A 21,684-nucleotide genomic window follows, 5' to 3' on the forward strand; every position below is an offset into this window, starting at 1 on the left:
CAAGCTGGTTGGGTTAACTCCCACAAGTACATGAAGAAAACATAGCTCCACCTCCCTTGAGCTTACAACTGCTTTTGTTCTGCCACACTTCTTGTCTAATATTTAGCCTTTATTTACAACTAAAGGTTTTTTCAGCAACATACTTTAAATCTGCAGCCTCTACCACTTAAGGGAACAGCTTTTCTTTCAAATTCCCTTTGAAATCCCACAGCAGCAGCATACTACAAGTTCTGCATTATTGCTGTGTCAAAATCCTAGCACTCCTGACCTAACAGTGGGAAAACCTTTTCTCCTGCAACACACAGACTGCAGGGATTCAAAAAGAAGACTGATTACCCTTTTAAGGTCAATTGGGGATGGCAATCAATTAAAGCTCTTGCCAGCAATAGCTGTATTGTCATACCTCACAGAGGTAGTGCACTGGAAATCAAGCTCCACGATTCCTCTGAGTAACCACATAAATTACAAAATATATCACATTATGCAAAGTTTCCAATTCACTTCTCAAATAGCCCAAGATCAACAGAAAGCAGAGACCAGGTTTTTGTATTTAACAAGAACTATTATTTATTACAGGTAGATTCTAAACACAAGTAAACATTCATCGACACATAGTGTCACTAGTTATAACTCTAACTCCCATCTAAAAGAAACTGAACAGTTACTGACAAAATAAAAATTGATGTTATAGGTCGTGGGAAAACAAAAAAGAAAACTGGGTAAGCGATTCACTGGTCCCAGTCGAAATGCCTCTCTGAAACAAAGCTTTTGCTTCCTAGGGTTTCCTGTTCCTTAATATCTCTATTCCAGATTCTTTCCATTTCTTTGAGGAGGGACAGGCAATTGCTACATGAACCACAATGTCTTTTAGTTACTAATAAAAGGCCACAGCATACAGCAAATGGCGAAGGAAAATAGCCTGGCTTTCTTCAGGTTTTATGTATTTTATTGGAGAGAGAGACCCACCATCTGTTGTTTCAGCAGTCTGGAGTTTTCTGCCAGGACCTTTCACATCTAAAAGCTGTCCAACTACCCAGGAGCCAGTCAGATAGCTGTCATCAGACTAATAGCCTTTGGCATCCAGTACTGGTCACAACTCCATAAATCATTCAGCACCCTTTTGTCGGTCAAGTCTCACTGTCAAAATTTTACTAATCAATCTGTCCAAAGACATTAGTATATATCTCTGGAGCAGGTGGGATCTAAACCTGGGTCTCCAGGCTCAGAGTCAGGGACACTACCACTATGCTACAAGAGGACCTAAATCTCACTTTTTGTGCACCTCTTGGTGCCTAGAAATAACCACCTCCACTGCTTTATCAAAGCAGCAGTGTAAACATAACTGACAATGAGTTTCAGTAACGTGTTTTATTTTAATATGCAGCATAACCTGTCATAAGGCTGAGTTTTAAAACAATCCTGTCCCCATTTGTGTCCACAATTAAAATTACAGAGAAAAAAAAAGCATCTGTACAACACATCAAGTTTAAAATAAAGAAAACTCCTGCACTTAAAAATTGGAAAGATTCAAACTATCACTTCAGTTGTAAACTTTGTATTCTTGACAGCGATTTCATCCTTTTCCCTGACTATTTTCTAAGGGAATCCAGGTCTCAGCATTCCAATCAATAAATATCACATCATATTTTTTCAGTATTGTCAGCTGTCTCTGGCCCTACATTTTGTCCATTAACATGGAAGCCCTGATCAGTGATTTTGTCAATTACGGTTATTACAACATCCTCCTGGCTGTTTTCCCATCCTCTATCCTCTACAAATCAACTCAATGAAAAATTTGCTGCCCATCACACAAGAAGTTCCAAACATTCGTCTATCTTATCCTTGTTGATCTATGTTGGCACCCAATGCCTCAACAATTCGTTTTTAAAATAATCATTCTTGTGTAAAATTCCTTCATTACCTTCATCCTCCCTCAGCCTGTAGCTTTCTCCAGCTCCACAATCTCCCTCCAACATCCATTACTTTTTTTTAACCTCCCCTTGCCCTCCTCTGCTGGCCTTCATCTGTTCAGGTCTTTAGGAGTTATATTTTCCTGTAAGCCTTCTGCTTCCCCACCATGATATCATCCTTCAAGGCTTTTCTGACAAACTACCTTGTTGATCCAAGCAACTCCTGTCAATTATTCCCTTTAATCCTCTTGCCATCCTTGACTGAATATACTTTTGTGTTAGGCTATTGTTTCATTTCGTGCCATTAACATTTTTGTGAGAATATTACTTTTTCTAGCCTACATGAGCAGTAAATCCAATTTTAATTTAAGATTTAAGATTCTTGCCATACTTTGTGCTCCTTTAAAGCTTTAACAATTCTTCACCTTGTGGATCTCCAGTCAGCTGATGATATGATAATGCAATGGTATCTGCCATGTTCTGGCGTGTTCACCAACACCCACCAATCCAACAGTACTCTTCTCAAAATATCAGCCAGTCAGCACCTTTATATCTAGTTAGTGAAGTATAAATTATTTTGTTTAGGATAACAAAAGACAGACAGCATGAAAACAGGCTATTCAACCCAATCAGTCCATGCTGTCTTTTTATGCTCCTGTCAAATCTCTTCCCATCTTTCATCAACCAGGTCTATTACTGTAATCCATTATTCACTGCTCCCTCCTCTTTCAGTGGAACTTCCCCTTAAAATCGCACTTGCACTACAAAGTTCAACCACTCCCTGTGATTTCATAATCTCACTACTCTTTGGTAGTTTTCATCTCAATTCCCTCTTGAAATTATAAATCACGGTTTTATATTGATAACTTGTAGCTAAGTTCTTCTACAAGAGGGAGCATCCTGTCTGTACTCACTATACTGAAATCTTTCATAATGTTGAAGACTTCTATTATTCTAACCCTGAGATCTATTTTTTTCAACAGAAATCAGTCCGTCAATCTTTTTCTGATGGTGATCAGAAGTGCACACATGTGTTTTGGAACTAAGGCTCAATGCAGATATAGCCCATCTTCCCTATCTGGACTGATGGTGCATGTCTGGGTGTGCAACATCTTTTAGAGATGACACATGCGTCTGTGATCCCAGGCTATTCCAGTAGCTCTGTTCCTCTCAGAAATAAAGCATATTTTCTTGATTTACTTTACTTTAATGACCTTTCCAACCTATGCACAACAATGATTGATTGATGTATTTGTACTCTAAGATCTGTTTATTCCACTACCCTTCCTGGTTGCACCTTCCAATTTCTGGTCACTTTGCATCTCCCTATTCTTCTATCAAAATTTATTATCTCATATTTATCTGTGCTGAACTTCATTTATCAATTACTTACCCATTCTGAAAGTTTATTAATGTCCTCCTGTTATTTATTGCAGTTTTCCTCATATTGAGTGTTCCTCCAATTTTGTGTCATCTGAAAATTTGTAAATTTTAAATTTTCTTTGTGCCTTTTTCAGAAGTGTTGAAAACCACGTAGCAGACAGACTACATATTTGCCATTTATATGTCTTTAACATTCATGCAGGTGCTTCAAAAATGTGAAAGGAATATTAATTCAGGGATATTCTGGTTGGTCAGTTTTAGTTTATTCCAGTGGTTTCTACTGTTCCACTAGTAGGAGAGACTAGGACCCAAGGCAACAGCCTCGGAGTGAAGGAACAACCTTTTAGAACTAAGATGAGGAGGAATTTCTTCAGCCAAAGGATGGTTAACTTGTGGAACTCATTGCTGCAGGGAGCTGAGGAGGCCAAGTCATTGAGTGTATTTAAGACGGAGGTAGGTTCTGGTTCAGTAAAAGGATCAAAATTTATGGGGAAAAGACAATAGAATATGTTTGAGAAACACTTGAGACATAATTGAATGGCAGACCGGACTCGATGGACTGATTGGCCTAATCCTGCTCCTATGTGTTATGGTTGTATACCTATAATAGATTAATATTGCATTAAAAAGTAATAAAATTGCACATTACCACATTGCTCTGCCTTTGCAAAAAACAATAAATAATAAAACAGAGACAGCAAGTTGTAGACCTTGATGAACACAGCAGGCCAGGCTGCATCAGAGGAGCAGGAAAACTGACGTTTAGGGTCTGGACCCTTCTTCAGAAATGGGGGAGGGGAAGGGGGCTCTGAAATAAATAGAGAGGCGGGGTGATGATAGAAAATGAACAGAGGAGCAGATGGGTGGGGAGAAGGTGGACAGGTCAAGGAGGCGGCGATGAGGCCAGTAAAGATGAGTGTATGTAGGGAGTTGGGATGGGAGTTGAACAGTGAGAAGGGAGGGGCGGGTAGTTGGGAGGGAAGATGGACAGATCAAGGAGGCTGGGATAAGGCCAGTGGGTAGGAAGTGGGGGTGGGTGTTGGTCAGTGAGGTGGGAGGAGCAGAAAGGTGGGAGAAGGGATGGGCAGGTCAAGAAGGCGGGGACGAGATGGGCTTGTCTTGGGATGCAGCAGGGGGAGGAGAGATTTTGAAGCTTGTGAAGTCCACATTGAGACCATTGGGCTGCAGGGTTCCCAAGCGGAATATGACATGCTTTGGGTGGCATTGTGTGGCCCAGCAGAGGACGTCACATTATTAGATCCCGCAAGCCTGGTCCAAGGTTTCCATCTGCGTCCTTGTGGCCTCAGCTTTCTGGAGGAGTGCCCAGTAATGTAGGAAGATAGTCAGTGACTTTTTCCCACTTGGCTACCAAGTGCCACTATCTTCTAATCTTCTATCTGCTACCTCACTCTTACTGTCTCTATGCTACTTCACAACCTCCTACCATGCTCATGCTATATCACACACAGTCACTCTGAAGCTCACAAACCAGTTTATGACCTCCATTCTGCCAACTCACTTGCTCAAGGCACCTTACCACTTTTCCCATCAACAGCATCACTAACAGCTGTGACACCCATTTTAATCTCATTTATTCACTCCCTCCTCCTCATTCTAGGAGAAAACAGCCCACAGCCAGGCAGAAAGACCAAGGCTGCTGGTGGGCTGCCCAACATTCGATTCCTCACGGCACACCACCCCTCCAACCCGAGGTGATGACCTTGACCCCAAATGCCACAAATGAGCAACTGAATGGGCTAATATTAGAGGCTGCCCTTGACATACCATGCCAATTACTTTCTGACCAAAGACAGCTGCTTTTGACCTGACTGAAGATTGCAGACAGACAGGACAAGCTATATCACTTTGTGTTTGTGTCTGCACTAAATGGCAGGCAAGACAGAAGTACCGTGAGCCTGGCAGCTTGCTCTTTGGGAAAGATAAACACAAAAAGGCAAGGTAGAGATGCTGTAGAGAGGATGAGTGAGCACTAAGACAGCAAATGAGTAGTTCTGAGATGCAGCCTGGTCGAATCCTTGAGCCAGATGCCTGACCCCACACACAAGGTATCCTTGCGCCAACATTTCAACACTAGTTGCCAGTGGACCCAAGGTGTAGCTTTAAAGTGTAGAAGTGTCTGGTAAGTGTATCAGAGAACTGCTGCAAACATTCTGAGAGGATGGCAGGTGTTAGATGCCAATGTCTGTCGATAGGGAAGTGAGAGTAGCTGGTGCCCATTGAGCCTGCCCAGAGATTTTAGTGCCTTGTGTCCAAGATCGTGTTCTGAAGGAGCAAGCGGTGAGCTGGAGCTGCCAGTTATGTGTTCTGACTTGCATGTCAGAAATTCTCGGTGTCTGTTTTCCTCACAGCTGGTGGTGGAATAGTCAGCTGCATCTTAATGAGATGAGATTATGCAATTGATGAGCCTGATCGCAACGAGTCATGAACCTCATCGCAATGCAAGCAACTTATTTGTAAAATGCAACTATTTGTTCCCAACATTGAGAAAGAGTTTGCTGGATTTCTCACCTGATTCTCACAGTTTTCTCACCATAGTCCATGTCATTCAGGGCCTTATAAAATTCCACCCATAATTTTGGTTTGGGTCTCAACCAGAATGGTAGCAAATATACTACCATTAGCCTCATTCGTCTGGATGAGCGAAGGAAAAAGATTAGATTTTCTATGCAATGATTACCCATGAGCATATTGTGACACCCACGTAAGGACAACAGATCTGCACCACTTTCTCTGACCTCTCGTTTGGTCACAAAAAAACTTTCTATTTCTTATTCTCATTCAAATATCACATTCCAGCTAAATTCTAATTTACCTGTAAATGGAGCTAATTACCAAAATTCTGTTGGGTGAAAGAGACAGAAATTTTAATATCTACTAGCTCTGAGAAAAGTAAGAAAGACCACATCAAAGATAATGAAGTGTGAAGCTGGATGAACACAGCAGGCCAAGCAGCATCTCAGGAGCACAAAAGCTGACATTTCGGGCCTAGACCCTTCATCAGAGAGGGGGGATGGGGAGAGGGTTCTGGAATAAATAGGGAGAGAGGGGGAGGTGAACTGAAGATGGAGAGAAAAGAAGATAGGTGGAGAGGAGAGGATAGGTGGGGAGGTAGGGAGGGGATAGGTCAGTCCAGGGAAGACGGACAGGTCAAGGAGGTGGGATGAGGTTAGTAGGTAGGAAATGGAGGTGCGGCTTGAGGTGGGACGAAGGGATGGGTGAGAGGAAGAACAGGTTAGGGAGGCAGAGACAGGCTGGGCTGGTTTTGGGATGCAGTGGGAGGAGGGGAAGAGCTGGGCTGGTTGTGCGATGCAGTGGGGGGAGGGGACGAACTGGGCTGGTTTTGGGATGCAGTGGGGGAAGGGGAGATTTTGAAGCTGGTGAAGTCCACATTGATACCATTGGGCTGCAGGGTTCCCAAGCGGAACATGAGTTGCTGTTCATCAAACCCACACACAAACACAGGTAATGTGTTTAAAAGGGAGTGTGCCTGATTCAAAGAGGGAAAATAAAGGTTATGGAGTTAAATAGTCTTTTATGTCCTTGAGTGTTAGCTTTTTAACGTGAAATCATACTTGTTTAATGGTTCACTTGTAACCTCAGCAGACAAACATACAAACATCTGGACAAGGAACAAGCTAGATCGCTCAGCCATCGACCCTGCTCTGCCATTCAGTAATGTTATGGCTGATCTGATATTAACTTCAGCTCTATATTCCTACATATTACAAAAAATCTTTCAAGGATCAAGAATCTATCTATGCCTTAAAAATGTTCAAAGCTTCGGTATTCACTGCCTTTTGACAAAAGGAGTTCCAAAGACACTCAGCCCTATGAGAGAAAAGCGGTAGTGGACACTGTAGATACCTATGAGTGCTTGGTAAATGGCTGCTTTCCTGGTTTGGTTTTCTGCTGGATGCTGCATTCTGAGATAATGAGAAAGAAATGGTCATTTCAGAGCAGTCAGCTTCATCTCTTTCACATGGGCCTCCTAACACTCCTCTCAAACTGTGATCAGGTGACCACTGTGGCTATTTTAGGATCATGCATCTTCCTTTAGTAAAAAGAAAAGCTGATGAAAGATCTCAAGTATAATAATCAGACGATAGAAGTTAAATTGCCCATATTAACTATTACTGTCACCATGCATGGACATCAGGCAAAGCTTGGTCGTGGTAGTCTTGGTGTTTCACCCAAATGTATTGCTCACACTCACTTGGGCAAGATTGTAGATGAGAACAAAGCTGTGACAAATTATATTGCCTCCATGTGACACACAATTGTAGAGAGAAACAATTTTTTAAAACTTCCATTTGAAGGTAATCAGAAAATAATATCACAGGTACAATTTTTAACCAGAATCTTCAGAATTTTAATTCACCAACTGAATCTATTGTGTGAAATGCTCAGTGAAACAGACCTTCTGCAGTACCTTCTCACAGTATGTTGCTCTTTCATTTTGACTGAAAAACACAATACCATTGATCTTTCACATATTCCGACTACATTCGTACTATCATGCTGAGGAGCACTTCTAATTGATTTGTATTTAAACTCAGAATAAATATTTTACTTTTATCTTAACAGGGTTGAAAAAACGTACAAGGAAGGCTTTTGGTATACGCAAGAAAGAAAAAGACACTGACTCGACGTAAGTGCTCAGTTTAAATAATCATTTCCTTCTGCAAGATTTACTTAATGAATTGTAGAATAATCAAAGCACTGCTGCTCCTGTCTTTCAGTGGACAGTTGTTCCAAAGAGTTGAAAAGGATATTTTGTAGTGGGTGTGAACTGTCTCCTTTTTTAACATATGCAAATTTATTCGAGTCTTTCAGTCACCTTTCTTATGCTGTTTTATACTGTGACTACAGTTAGCTAGTTGCAGATCTTGATAATATGTTAACGTTAGGTTTCACATTGTTATCATAAGTGGGTTTGATATTATGGGCAATTTCCCTCATTTTTTCATATTAAAGGAGCCTTAAAGTTGGAATTTGTTGCTGCTATTGAAGCTGAAATCTTAAATGTTCACAGTTACACATGCCTGTTTCAAGACAGGCAATGGTCAGAGAAAGTAGCCACTATTGTGTCCCAACTAAAAATTCTCAGGTACTTAGGCTCCCAGGATTTTTTGGCCATCTCATTAAGGAGGATGTTTTAAATCCTTTCTTGTAGAAGCAGACTGCGTTGCTCTGATTTTGGTAGAGCATTGTCATAAAAATGCATTGAGTTTACTTGTAGCTTTTTGAAAAAGAAACCTGTCATCAGACAACTCTGTATTCAAAAAGGCTGACTTTGTAAATCTGTGAATTTTACCCCGAAAACTACAAATTAAGCTTACCTACTAGACATGGAATGTTAGGACAACACCAGGGCCTGAGGGGTAACATTTTCATCACAGGGAGGAGCATGTATAGAACGAGCTGACAGAGGAAGTGGTGGAGGTTGGTGTAATCACAACATTCAAAAGGCATCTGGGTGGATATATGAATAGAAAGGGTTTAGAGGGATGTGGGCTAAATGCTGACATATGGGGCTAGACCAGATTGGGATGTCTGGTCAGCATGGACAAGTTGGACCGAAGGGTCTGTTTCCACGCTGTAGGACTCTATGAGTGTGGCCTACATGTAATTCCATATTTACATCAATATGGCTAACTCCTATTTCTTCTCTGAAATAAAAACAGAAAATGATCAAAATACTCCACTGGTCTGGCGGCATCCAAAAAATGTATAACAGAGTTCAGGACGAGAATTTTTTGGGGGTTTGTGGCGTGGACAGATATAAACTGATGGGGATGAGGCAAGTGGGTATCCCATCCCTTTCCCACCTCCACCACTGTTAAGCACATTGTGGAAAGGGGTGGTCTTTTTGTCCTGCCTCCAATGGAGGCCCAGAAATGGCAACTCACTGTCCAGTTAAGTGTTGAATTCTGCCACTACTGGCATTCATTCATGGTGGGAGAATCAATGGGTCAAGGAAGGCTACCAGGTAATAAGGATGGTCAGGTCAGCAAGGGAGCCAGGGGATCTACACAGGAGTGAAAGACGTTAGTCATATAGTAGTCCAGGAATTAGACTAGGAATTTCTGTCTAAAATTCAGGAGTAACAATTGGTTAAGTAAATTGTAGCTGTCTATGGTCTCTGCCTCTAGTTTAGAGTCTGACATTTCTTTTGAAAGGCCCCTGGGAGCAGGAGAATTTCCTGTTAGAAACTCAGACTTCTGCAGCATTTCCCACATCTGATGGGCCTGCTTGCATCTCAGTTGTACTTCTAGTATCCAACTATCTGGAGGCCAGAAGATCTGGGGCAATAAGTCTACATGATGTGAAGGAAATGCCTCAATATTTGGACATTTATTTCTTTGCTTCATGAGGATTTGTCATGTAGGCCCCATATTTAGTTGAGACCCTGGATTTGTGCACTGTGCATCGGTCCCTCTTCAAATGTGCAGCCATTTTCTTTCCTAATACTCCTTCAGATACAAGAGATGGCACATTTACCCACATTTCGAGATGAATTCAATTCACTGTCTTAGCACAAGGTCACCCTATTTGAACAATTTCACAAAGGAATCTCAATATTCAGGCAAAATACTAGAAGGGAAAGGCAAAGTTAAAGAACAATAAATGTCTGTTTTTAACAAATTTCAAAGATCTGGCCAGTTGGTTTTTACTTTCACACCATCTTTGGATAAACTTCACTTGCATCAGATGTGTTGCTGAAGATTGGTTGGATTCTTTCCATTTGTGAGAGATGATGAAAATGTAGCAAGTCATCTGCTGCACTTCTCGATAACTAAACAAACATATTCCAAAAAGGCAAAATCTTCAACAAATACCAAGCATAATACCTTGCTGCTGTCGGCTGATCTCTGCTAATGCCTTGTTTTAATGCTGACATGTGATCTGGATCTACAGAAACTACATGCTGCTAAAGTGGCAAATTCCTGCCCACAGTTGGTGTCATTAAATGCATTCATTTTCAGCTATAGCTCCTCACAAAAGCAAAGCAGCATGATGTTTGCTCACTGCACTTCTCTTGAAGATGATGTAGCTAACTTGTCAACTATGAATCTGAATGCTGTGTGCCCATTTTGTGCATATGGTTATATTTTGTTTGCTTTAGAGGGAGTCTCATTAGAGTGACTCTGGCAAAGGCCTTTCCTATACATCAATGACTATAAGTGAAATATTAATAATTTCCCAACTTTATCATCTGTCCGGGTGGAAGATATATGCCCATATTAGTGGGCTGTATAGTCGGTAAGTAATGCACTTGCAGAACGTGCCTCACCTAGCTATAGAATAACTGGATCTGCTGAGTTAAGTGTGTTCATTAATGTAAATGAAAACTCAATATTGGAAGAGAGAACTCAATGAAGGATTTCTTAGTATTATGAAATTGATTGGATATGGAGTCAATGAGGATTTTGTCCATCAAGGGTCATGACCATCACTTTGCTCTGTTTTTAATGGTGGAATGAAATGTCCCCTGCTTGAAAGATGTGCACTACATGTCCAAATTATGAGAGTTTGGAGACTTTGATATGTTTGTGTTGTAAACCTTTTATTTTATCTTTCAAAGGATATGGAATGCTGCTACAAGATACCTACAGTGTAATTGATAATAATCCTGCTAGCTATTTACATTTTTTTTATTGGCTACAGTTCATGGCTGTTTAAATGGTAATAAGAGCATCTGATGCCTTTTGTGGGTGTTTTCTTCAGGGATGGATTGTGGGCATTGTTGGGTTAGCCAGCATTTATTGCCCTTCATTAATTGTCCAAAGGCGGGTTAATAGTCAACCAAATTGGTGTGGGTCTGGAGTCACGTCAATGAAATCTAGAGCCAGATCAAACCAGGCAAGTTTAGCAGATTTCCTTCCCTAAAGTGCATTAGTGAACCAAATGGATTTTAACGACAATTGACAATGGTTATATGGTTGCCATTACGTTAGTTTCAATTCCAGATTTTTTATCGATTATGATTTATCATCTACCATGATGTCATTCAAACAATTTTCCCAGACCAATAGCCTGTAGTTTTGGACTAATCACTGCACTGCCACTTTTCGTCTACTACATGCTGGCCATATGTTAGCCTGCATAGCATATTCCACAAAATGTCAGGTTCTTCTGTGACAGGTGTCTTGAAGTTTATTTACAACACTTGCTACTTACAAGGCTATGCTATCACAGACTTACATATAGAGTCTGGGTTCCATGTCTACGGATGCTACTATATGTTATACATACATAACTGACTGACTACTCTGATTCCATGATACATTTCCATGGTAGGGAAGTCTAAAACTAGAAGTGGTAGGTTTAAGGTGAGAGGGGACAGGCTTAAAAGGGCCCTAAAGGGCACCTTTTTCACACAGAGGTTGGTGCCTGTATGGAATAAGTTGCCACAGGAGGTGTGGAAGCTGGTACAAATACAACATTTAATTGACATCTGGATGAGTATATGAATAGTAAGAGGTTAGAGGGATTTGGGCCAAATGCTGGAAAATGGAATGAGATTAATTTAGAATATCTGGTTGGCATGTATGAATTGGACCAAAGAGTCTGTTTCTGGATGACTCTAATACGTAGATGCACAAAACAGCCTGGGTGTCTTTGTCAATAAGTCACTGAAGGGTGTAGCAGGCGTAGCCAACAATTAGGAAGGCCAATGGAATATTAGCTGTTATTGCAAGAGAATTTGAGTACAGGTGTAACAAAGTCTTGCTTCAGTTGCATAGGTACTTGTTTACTTTGCACCTAGAGTACTGTGTGCAATGTTGATCCCCTTACCTTAAGAAAGATATTGTTGCCATAGAAGGAATGAAATGAAGGCCCACCATCTACCTGGGATCTTCCTGAGATGATGGCACTGTCCAATGAATAGGAATTTGCCAACTTGATCCATATACTCCAGATTTTCATTGAATGAGAGATGATCTCATTTAAACCGACAGAGTACTGAAAGGGTTAGGATTGGGAACAAATTAAGTGCAGGCAAGATGTTTTCCCTGCTTGAGATGTCGATAGCCAGGGAACACAGTTTTAAAATAAGGGAGAAACTGCCTACGACTGAGGTAAGGAGTTTACTTTCAAATTTGGGTTTGTGAATCTTTAGAATTCTTTACCCCAGGACTGTGGAAGCTCAAATCATTGATTGCGTTTAAAGTAGAGATTGGTATTTAGAAATCTGTCAATGACACAAAAGGATATGGTGACAGAATGGGGAAAAGGCTTTGAAGTGGATGATTCGCCATGATTATGTTATATGGCAAACAGATGCAATGGGTTGAATATTTAAAGGAGGGGTACCTGACTGCTGCCTGGAAGCTCAGATGACTTGCATAATGCTGGTCTCATGTTCCATGAATTATGTGGATAATTTTGGAGTATCATCACTTTCAGTTCATTAAGGCCATTCCATTTTGTACAGATCACCAATAGCATCAGTAAAGCCTTGAACTTTGAAGAATCCTGTGATGTGAAAATAATTCCACTGTCCCTTGATTCTGTTGCGATATTTTCCATGGAAAATGTGATGAAATTGTTTACTCTAATGAATAATCCGTCAGCCACCACCTTAATCCAACTATAAGTATACAGTGACTCATGTTTCTGAGGTATCTAATGCTAGCTTGGAATGAACTTGAAGTAAAAAAGTGGAAAGTAGTGATTATAATCACTGTCATTTGGCAGGACCAGTACAGATTGTTTCAAATGGATGGCACAATTCTGTTGATGCCCTCCTTTTTCCAGAAAAACAAAATCTATTTCCACGTCTCCTATTAAAATGCTAACTTCCTGTCAGCTCAAAATTAGTTTAGCAGCCATTGTGCTTTTAACAAGAAACATGAACATGCTATGTGTTTATTTAATTATTTTCCACGCTAAAATAAAGCTTTTATTTTAGGAAAAAAGTATCTTAGGCTTGCAGAAAGGGAATAAAAATAGATCATTGCCCAATATGATCTAATTTCGATAAAACAAAACAAAGAACTGAGCACAGTTGGAGATCTAAAACAAATAAAAACAGGAATCATGAGAGAAATGTAAAAGGTCTGTCAACATTTGTGGAGAGAATGCTGAGGTAATGTTTCAAGTCCAGTAGCCACAGAGGTTTAAGTCATAGGGATCTACAGTACAGAAAAAGGCTCTTTGGCCCATCATATAGGTGCTGGTCAAAAGCAACCATTTGTTCTAATCCAAATCTGTTTCTTTCTCATCACGGATGCTGCCTGACCTGCTGAGTTTTTCCATCAATTTCTGTTTGTTTTGCTTCATGGTGAATATAACCTGTTTGAGTCCTAAGCAAGAGATAATGGGAACTGCAGATGCTGGAGAATCCAAGATAACAAAATGTGGAGCTGGATGAACACAGCAGGTCAAGCAGCATCTTAGGAGCATAAAAGCTGACGTTTCGGGCCGAGACCCTTCATCAGAAAAGGGGGAGGAGGAGAGGGTTCTGAAATAAATCAGGAGAGATGGGGAGGCGGATCGAAGATGGATAGAGGAGAAAATAGGTGGAGAGGAGACGAACAAGTTAAAGAGGTGGGGATGGAACCAGTAAAGGTGAGTGTAGATGGACAGGGAGGGAGGGGATAGGTCAGTCCAGGGAGGACGGACAGGTCAAGGGGATGGGATGAGGTTAGTAGGAAGGAAATTGGGGTGCGGCTTGAGGTGGGAGGAGGGGATAGGTGAGAGGAAGAACAGGTTAGGGAGGTGGGGACAAGCTGGGCTGGTTTTGGGATGCAGCAGGGGGAGGGGAGATTTTGAAGCTTGTGAAATCCACATTGATATCATTGGGCCGCAGCATTCCCAAGCAGAATATGAGTTGCTGTTCCTGCAATCTTCGGGTGGCATCATTGTGGCACTGCAAGAGGCCCAGGATGGACATGTTGTCTAAGGAATGGGAGGGGAAGTTGAAATGGTTCGCGACTGGGAGGTGCAGTTTTTTAGTGCGAACAGAGTGTAGGTGCTTTGCAAAGCGGTTCCTAAGCCCCCGTTTGGTTTCCCCAATGCAGAGGAGGCCACAATGGGTACAGCAGATGCAGCAGGTGAACATCTGCTTGATGTGGAAAGTCTTCTTGGGGCTTGGGATGGAGGTGAGGGAGGAGGTATGGGGGCTAGTGTACATCATCCTTCACCCTGCAACTCATCCCTCACACCCAATCCCTGCGATAGCCACCAAAAGAGAATCCCCCTCGTCCTCACATACCACCCCACCAACCTCTGGATCCAACACATCATCCTCTGACACTTCCGCCATCTGCAATCCAACCCCACCACCCAAGACATTTTTCCATCTCCACCCTTGTCTGCCTTCTGGAGAGACCACTCTCTCCATGACTCCCTTGTCCACTCCACACTCCCCTCCCACCCCATCACACCTGGTACTTTCCCCTGCAACCACAGGAAGTGCTACACTTGCCCCCATACCTCTCTCTCACCCACATCCCAGGCTCCAAGAAGACTTTCCACATCAAGCAGTTGTTCACCTGCACATCTGCCAATGTGGTATACTGCTTCCACCCTTCCCATTGCGGCCTCCTCGATATTGGGGAAACCGAGCAGAGGCTTGGGGGCCACTTTGCAGAACAGCTACACTCGGTTCACAATAAACAACTGCACCTCCCAGTCGTGAACCATTCCAACTCTCACTCCCATTCCTCAGACGACATGTCCATCCTGAGTCTCCTGCAGTGCCACAACGCTGCCACCCAAAGGTTGCAGGAACAGAAACTCATATTCCGCTTGGGAACCCTGCAGCCCAATGGTATCAATGTGGATTTCACAAGCTTCAAAATCTGCCCTCCCCCCACTGCATTCCAAAACCAGCCCCAGCTCATCCCCGCCTCCCTAACCTGTTCTTCCTTTCACCTATCCCCTCCTCCCATCTCAAACCTCACCCCCATTTCCTACATACTAACCTCATCCCACCTCCTTGACCTGTCCATCCTCCTCAGACTGACCTATCTCCTCCCTACCCTCCCACATACACTCACCTCTACGGGCTCCATCCCCACCTCTTTGACCTGTCTGTCTCCACTCCACCTATATTTTCCTCTATCCATCTTCAGTCTGCCTCCCCCCCCTCCCGATTTATTTCAGAAACCTGTTCCCTCCCCGTTTTCTGATGAAGGGTCTTGGCCCGAAACGTCAGCTTTTGTGCTCCTAAGACGCTGTTTGACCTGCTGTGTTCATCCAGCTCTACACTTTGTTATCTCTGAGTCCTAAGCAACCTTTGCAATGCATTATTAGTAGCCAATGCAGCTGAGAAATTTAATCTCCCATGACATATTTCTATCTCATGCCTGCACAATTTTTGAAAGAGTTAATATCTGGTATGCCAAGAAGAAAAAAAGACCTTTTTTTAAAATTTTTGCTCAATCTTTATGCCTTTTCAAATTAAAAGCCTAGGACAAAGACCAAATCTAGGAAAAAGTAAGAGGGAAAATTTGATAAATCAAGAAATAGTTCGAAAATATTCAGATTCTGTGTTATTACATAGGTGTGTAGAAGTACCCATAATTTTGACTAGTAACGTTGAGATTGTTCAATCCTTTCCAATCTTTGCTAATGCCCTGAAGCTTATCATTCGGTGTAGCTTTATAGGTTCAAGAAGCTTGAGACCTGATATTAACATTTGGTGAAGGTGACAAAACAAATTATTATAGACTGGTCAACTGCCTTGACTTCAATGTAAAGAAACATTTTACAGTTTGTAGTATATACAGCTGATCCATTATTCTTTCGTATCACTGCCTGTTAAAATCAGCCATCTGGTTGCAAAGATTAGTCCCAATTAATAAATAATATTTGGCAGGAAAGCTAAATTATTACAAATGGCAAACCAGCCACATCGTGGTGGCGCATCATCATCTGCTAATTGTGATTATCTGGCAAGATATTGCTCGTTCATTATCTGCAAATGAAATGTCATGTAAATAGAGCATTTCTGAGGCTACTCGTGCATTTATTAAAAATAGCCATGAAAATTGTTTCCCTTAATCTTTCTTCTGCAATCTGCAGGTTTTTGAAACCCAGGTTTGGTGATGACCACACCTGCAATGATTTATCTCACTTTCTCTCTCAACTCATTTTTTAACATAGATTGTTCTCCAACATAACTGACCTTGATTTTTCATATTTCTCAACTGAATAACAAAGCTGAGCATGCTAGTTAAGGTTAGGCTTTGTCTGTGGCGTGCTAGAACCTGAAACAGTAATGATAACATGGAGACCTCAGAAACCAACAGTGACCTTTCTGGAGATCTAGTACAAATTAAACAATAATCTTGTTTGATGAGGCACATAAACAATTTACTGAAGTAATTTATTTTTATTGGATTTTTATGTTAATCATTATTATTGGGTAAGATGTGTTTGTGAAAATCAGTCACATAATGCAGGCCACTATGACTTCTACTCCTGATTACAAATTATATATTTATTTAATGATTTCCCAGTTCCAAATGCACATTTCCCCTGCCTTGCAATCCTACTATATTGAAATCAGAACATTTTGTGTTTAAATTTATCCTTTCCCACCTGTGTCTGTAGTCTGAGCGCCCAGTACATAAGAAATAGGTTCAGTAATGACCTCCAGTCCTTTTGGTTCTACATACCATGCCCAACAATTACTGCAAGAGGACCCAGCAGGCACAACATTAGTGCTATGAAATGGTAACTATTGAGATTGTGACCTGAGAAAGTAAGTAGGTATAGGTTTAATTGCTGTGGAATCTGCCTTACCTACATTAGAGGTGAAGTTAGGGTAACAGATCAACTAACTGCAAGTGTATATTTGATTAATTTTAAGACACATTTCATACTTTTTTTTCTGACTTCTGAAACTTCTCTAGTTGTCAATGAATGTAGGCCAGCAGTATATTTCCATCATTTCCTCATAGCCTATACCAGGCAGGGGCTTGAAAGGAAAGGATTTCTTCCAGAGTTAATGGCCCTTAGCATTGTTGCTCTCTAGACAGCAGCCAGTCATACAGTATAGAAACAGGCCATTCAGCCCAATGGATCCACACCGACCCTCCAAACAGCATCCCACTCAGACCTGTTCCCTTACTGTACCCCATAACCCTGCATTTTGCATGTCTAATCCACCTAGCCTGCACATCCCTGAACACTGTCATGGTCATTCTGCCTAACTTGCACATCTTTGGACTGTGGGAGGAAAGCCACGTAGACACGGGGAGAATGTGCAAACTTCACACAGACAGTCACCCAAGGGTGGAATTGAACCCAGGTCCCTGGTGCTGTGAGGTGGTAATAGCTAGCCACTGAGCCACCATGCCACCCTAGTCCCTTCCTCCTCCCCAGTACGTGTGACAAAGCAGTACATCATCCCGAAACCTCTCCCCATGTTGCCAATCTAGAGAACAACAAAACATGACTACCACCATAACATAAGGTGATGCAGTGCCAAAATGCTAACAGCTCAGGAATCATCTTGACATATGAAAACAAATAGTTGTGGGCAACACAGTGGCTCAATGGTTAGTCTCACAGAACCAGGGTCCTGGGTTCGATTCCACCCTCAGGAGACTGTCTTTATGGAGTTTGCACATTCTGCCCGTGTCTGTGTGGGTTTCCTTCTGGTGCTCTAGTTTCGCTCCTGCAATCCAAAGATTTGCAGGATTGACCATGCTAAATTGCCCATAGTGTTCAGGGATGTGTAAATTAGGTGGGTGAGAGGGGGATAGGTCTGGGTGGGATGCTCTGTGGGATGGTGTGGGCTTGTTAGGCCAAAGGGCCTGTTTCCACACTGTAGTGATTTTGCAATCTTCTATGATACAGGCATGAGATAAGTAGAAGATCCAAAAACATTTCTTTGCTTTTATATTGGTGGAGGAGAAAACTTGCATTCATGGAATTTGGAAAGGATAAACCAGAAGGCAGAGAATCTGAATGTGTTACTTCAGAAATTTGGGATCCTCATCCATAAGAAATTGTGGCGTTACTTTACTTCAACAGATTATGCTTTATGTTTCATTTATATTTGTATTTCATTTCATGGGCATTTATACATTTGATAAATTTTTGATCCTGAAAGAAGATAAAAGAAATTGACATCAGATCTATCAGCAAGTGAATCAGCCCATCACGGTGTGCAAATCTTTCTAAACTGTATTTTAGATAGCTTTCTATTTCTTTTCTATTTCCTGTAATAAGCTTGTGTCCTTTTGTTTGTAACCAGATGCCAAAATCCAAATGCTGCAAGGCCTGCTGAGTTTTGCCAGCAATTTCTGGGTTTTTTTAAACTGAAAGAACTACAGATGCTGTTATAAATTGTGTTTATTAAGAAACCTGGTTGATTGAACATTCTATTTACGATCGGATTGGGATAAGGTGTTTGACTGGCCATTTGGGTGACTGGCAAAATTATTTTTCCTTTATGCTGTGACCTTTGAAGCAGTGGGGCCAGACCACCAATGCAACTTCCAGCCTTGGTTGTGACAGTATTTTAAATGAATACTTACCTGGTTTCTTGGGTAAATGTAAGGATACTACGACACTGTTTTGAAGAAGAGCAAGGCATTTATCCTATAGATTACCGCAATAAAGCTCTTAGTTCTATATATTGACACTGCAACATTAGAAGGAGCAACTGCTGCACAGGTGCAGAACTGTTTCCTGTTTCTGTAAAACGGAAGTGTGGATCATTTTTAATTTGGAGGAATTTACAATGTCGCTGAAATTAAAAATGGTCATGGATGAGTAAACATAGACTACGAAGACAAAAACTTCTCATAAAAGTAGATAATTATTATGGAAAAATAACTTGTGAAAATACAGATTAATATAATTAATAGGTCACTACTTAAACCTTAATTGAACAGAGCTAGATCAATGTGTGTTTCCATATGTATAAACTTCTGCCTGGGAACCTCCAGGTTTGAGTTGGACCTTAGCTCCCTTCACTTCTCAACCTGTGCTTTATCTTTATTAGCTGACATTGCTATCTCTATGTAAAGATATTGGTTCGATGTATCCCTGGGTTGTGGGTGTCTGCACAGACTCTATTCTGAAGGCTGCTTAGTCCTACCTCTAACTCAGACTGTTCCGTTCCTGATGTACTGTAGCAGTCTATTATTTACATCCTGTACATTATAGTCTCTTTACACGTTCATTTGCATTTGATGTCTTCTCTCTAATTGATTTCAGAGTCATGTCATCATGGTGCTAAAGGTAAAGTCACCACAGTTCTACCAGACGATAGGGCTGCTCTCTCATTAGAGGGAAATGATTGGTGATAGTTTAACCTGAGGGTCAGGTGAAGGGAGAGGCTGGGAAAAAGAGTCCTTCATGGTGATTTCAGACAGTGCAGGAATTGAACCTATGCTGCTCTCATTAATTCTACATTGTAAGCCAGGTGTCCAGCCAAATGAGAAAGCTGACATTATACTTTGCCAAATTCTACCACCAACTATCCTCTTCCCAGTGACTTAACCTGGATCTCACAGAGCTGGCACAGGAATGTAGAGAGAATTGTTGATTGGGAAATAGAGCAGAATTCTTAACAGCTCTGGACTTGACTTGCTTGCAGAATTTAAATGTCATCTCTGATTCCTCATGATTTGAGCGAACATTTGTCTAGAAAATTCTACCTAGTCCTCGGAAAAATGTTGCCAGCCTGATCCATACTAACATCGTAATGGTATATTAGTAAATAATTCTGGTAGGAAGGTACTTAAGCAGCCAATTTGTTAAATTGGACTACAGCAATTGATAACCATTTGCGAACCAGCAATATTTAAAAAATATAACTAATCCCAAGTAAACTTGACATGAAAGCTTTGGACTGGTGTAAAACATACAATACAGATAGAATTGATAACAAATATATCTCTGATCTTCCCAACTCTCAAAGTTATTTTTAAGATTGTTGAGTAAGCGAGACCAGGTACCAAGAGTTGTGAAGTTTTTTTCTGAAACGCATTTAAAAAGCTACTAAATTCTGTCACGTTTTGATGATGTTATTAGCTTTTCTTGTGCATACAGTTAGCACAGGCATATTTAGAACTTTCGGCATCAGGAGTTACAGTGAAAGCATACTTTGGGAAATTCTGAGGTCAGAAATGGTGATTAATAAATGCAACTCCCTTTTCATTTTTAAATCAAGACAGCAATCCCTTTGAACTTTTATCCCCAAACAAAATGCAGTTGCAGTAAATCTTTCTGTTTTGCTGTGAGATTTAATGAGATTCCATCTGCTATTACCAGTGTACATTGTTCTGTCATCAGATCACTTTCAATGTACCAATCTAAATCTTTAAGCTGATTCAATGTAAATATATTCTATCATTTTATGACATATAATGCACCAAGTTATTTTGCATATGTGAACGTTGTGCCTATTAACTTATTTGATACTAGTGAAAGTAAATCGTACTCACTTCTGCTTTGTGTGTCCAGGAGAGGGATGCAAAATAAAACATATTCTATTCGACCGAGCAATGTATTTCCACTCCAGCTCAGAGCGGTGCACCAATTTATTATTTTTCACATCATGAAAAATCACTTCTCTCAGTGAGATTGTCAGTTCATACCAACCGGTGAAAAAACAGAAATAGTTTTATGCTGTGCAGTCAGCCTTATTAGGAATGCAATTTTCAAAATCATTGTGCAGCGTGTGTGTCAGGTTGTTTTAACTTCCAAATAGCAATGTCAATATGCAAGTAGAACAACTCTGCTGCAAAACAACCAGTCTGTCCAAAATACTGCAGAAATGATGTGATTGTTACTTAATAAATACAGGAATATACGGATTTCAAAATGCCTGATTACATGGTCAATTCAGTCACAGCTAGTTGGAAATGTGACAATGTTGTTGACACCCAGTATCTCCCCACAGACATTTTAATTACATGAACGTCTGCAGATGCACAGAGCCCAAGCTGGTACCCAATGCAGCAGTGACCCCTGAACTGACATTGTTCAAACTCATTTCATGTAATGCCATCTTTGTCCCAGGCTATGATTTATATTTAAACTGTTCAAGATCTAGTTACATATGGTAGAAAATGACTTATACTTGCATTTTAGAATATATATTTTTTTCATAGGTCATGACTATCACATGAAATTTTTTTGTCACAATTACTAATTGGTTAAAAAAAACTACTTGTATTGTGCATCAACCAGAACAATCTTAATAAACCAGATGTCAGGATTGAAATGCACTTGATCTGTATTCTCACAGTTAATGCAATATTATATTTAATTCAATGAAACAAATTGCTCTCACTCATCATGCAGCAAAGAAGGACACAAATTTAGCTTTTGAGGTTTTCCTTAATTAATTTTTAAAGTATTTTTTAAGTGAAAGCACCTCAGTGATCTCAGCAGT

General features: G+C 40.8%; 1 protein-coding gene across 10 annotated transcripts in view; it reads left to right on the top strand.

Moving 5' to 3' along the window:
• sgip1a (SH3GL interacting endocytic adaptor 1a) overlaps positions 1 to 21,684 on the top strand; it is a 248,344-nt gene that overhangs the window by 102,556 nt on the left and 124,104 nt on the right. For all 10 annotated transcript variants that reach the window (XM_059647869.1, XM_059647871.1, XM_059647872.1 and 7 more), the window contains exon 3: positions 7,899 to 7,962. In XM_059647869.1, the coding sequence (XP_059503852.1) occupies positions 7,899 to 7,962 (64 nt within the window). The remainder of the gene's footprint in view (positions 1 to 7,898; positions 7,963 to 21,684) is intronic.

Source organism: Stegostoma tigrinum, chromosome 8, assembly GCF_030684315.1.
Source record: "Stegostoma tigrinum isolate sSteTig4 chromosome 8, sSteTig4.hap1, whole genome shotgun sequence".
NCBI lineage: Eukaryota > Metazoa > Chordata > Chondrichthyes > Orectolobiformes > Stegostomatidae > Stegostoma > Stegostoma tigrinum.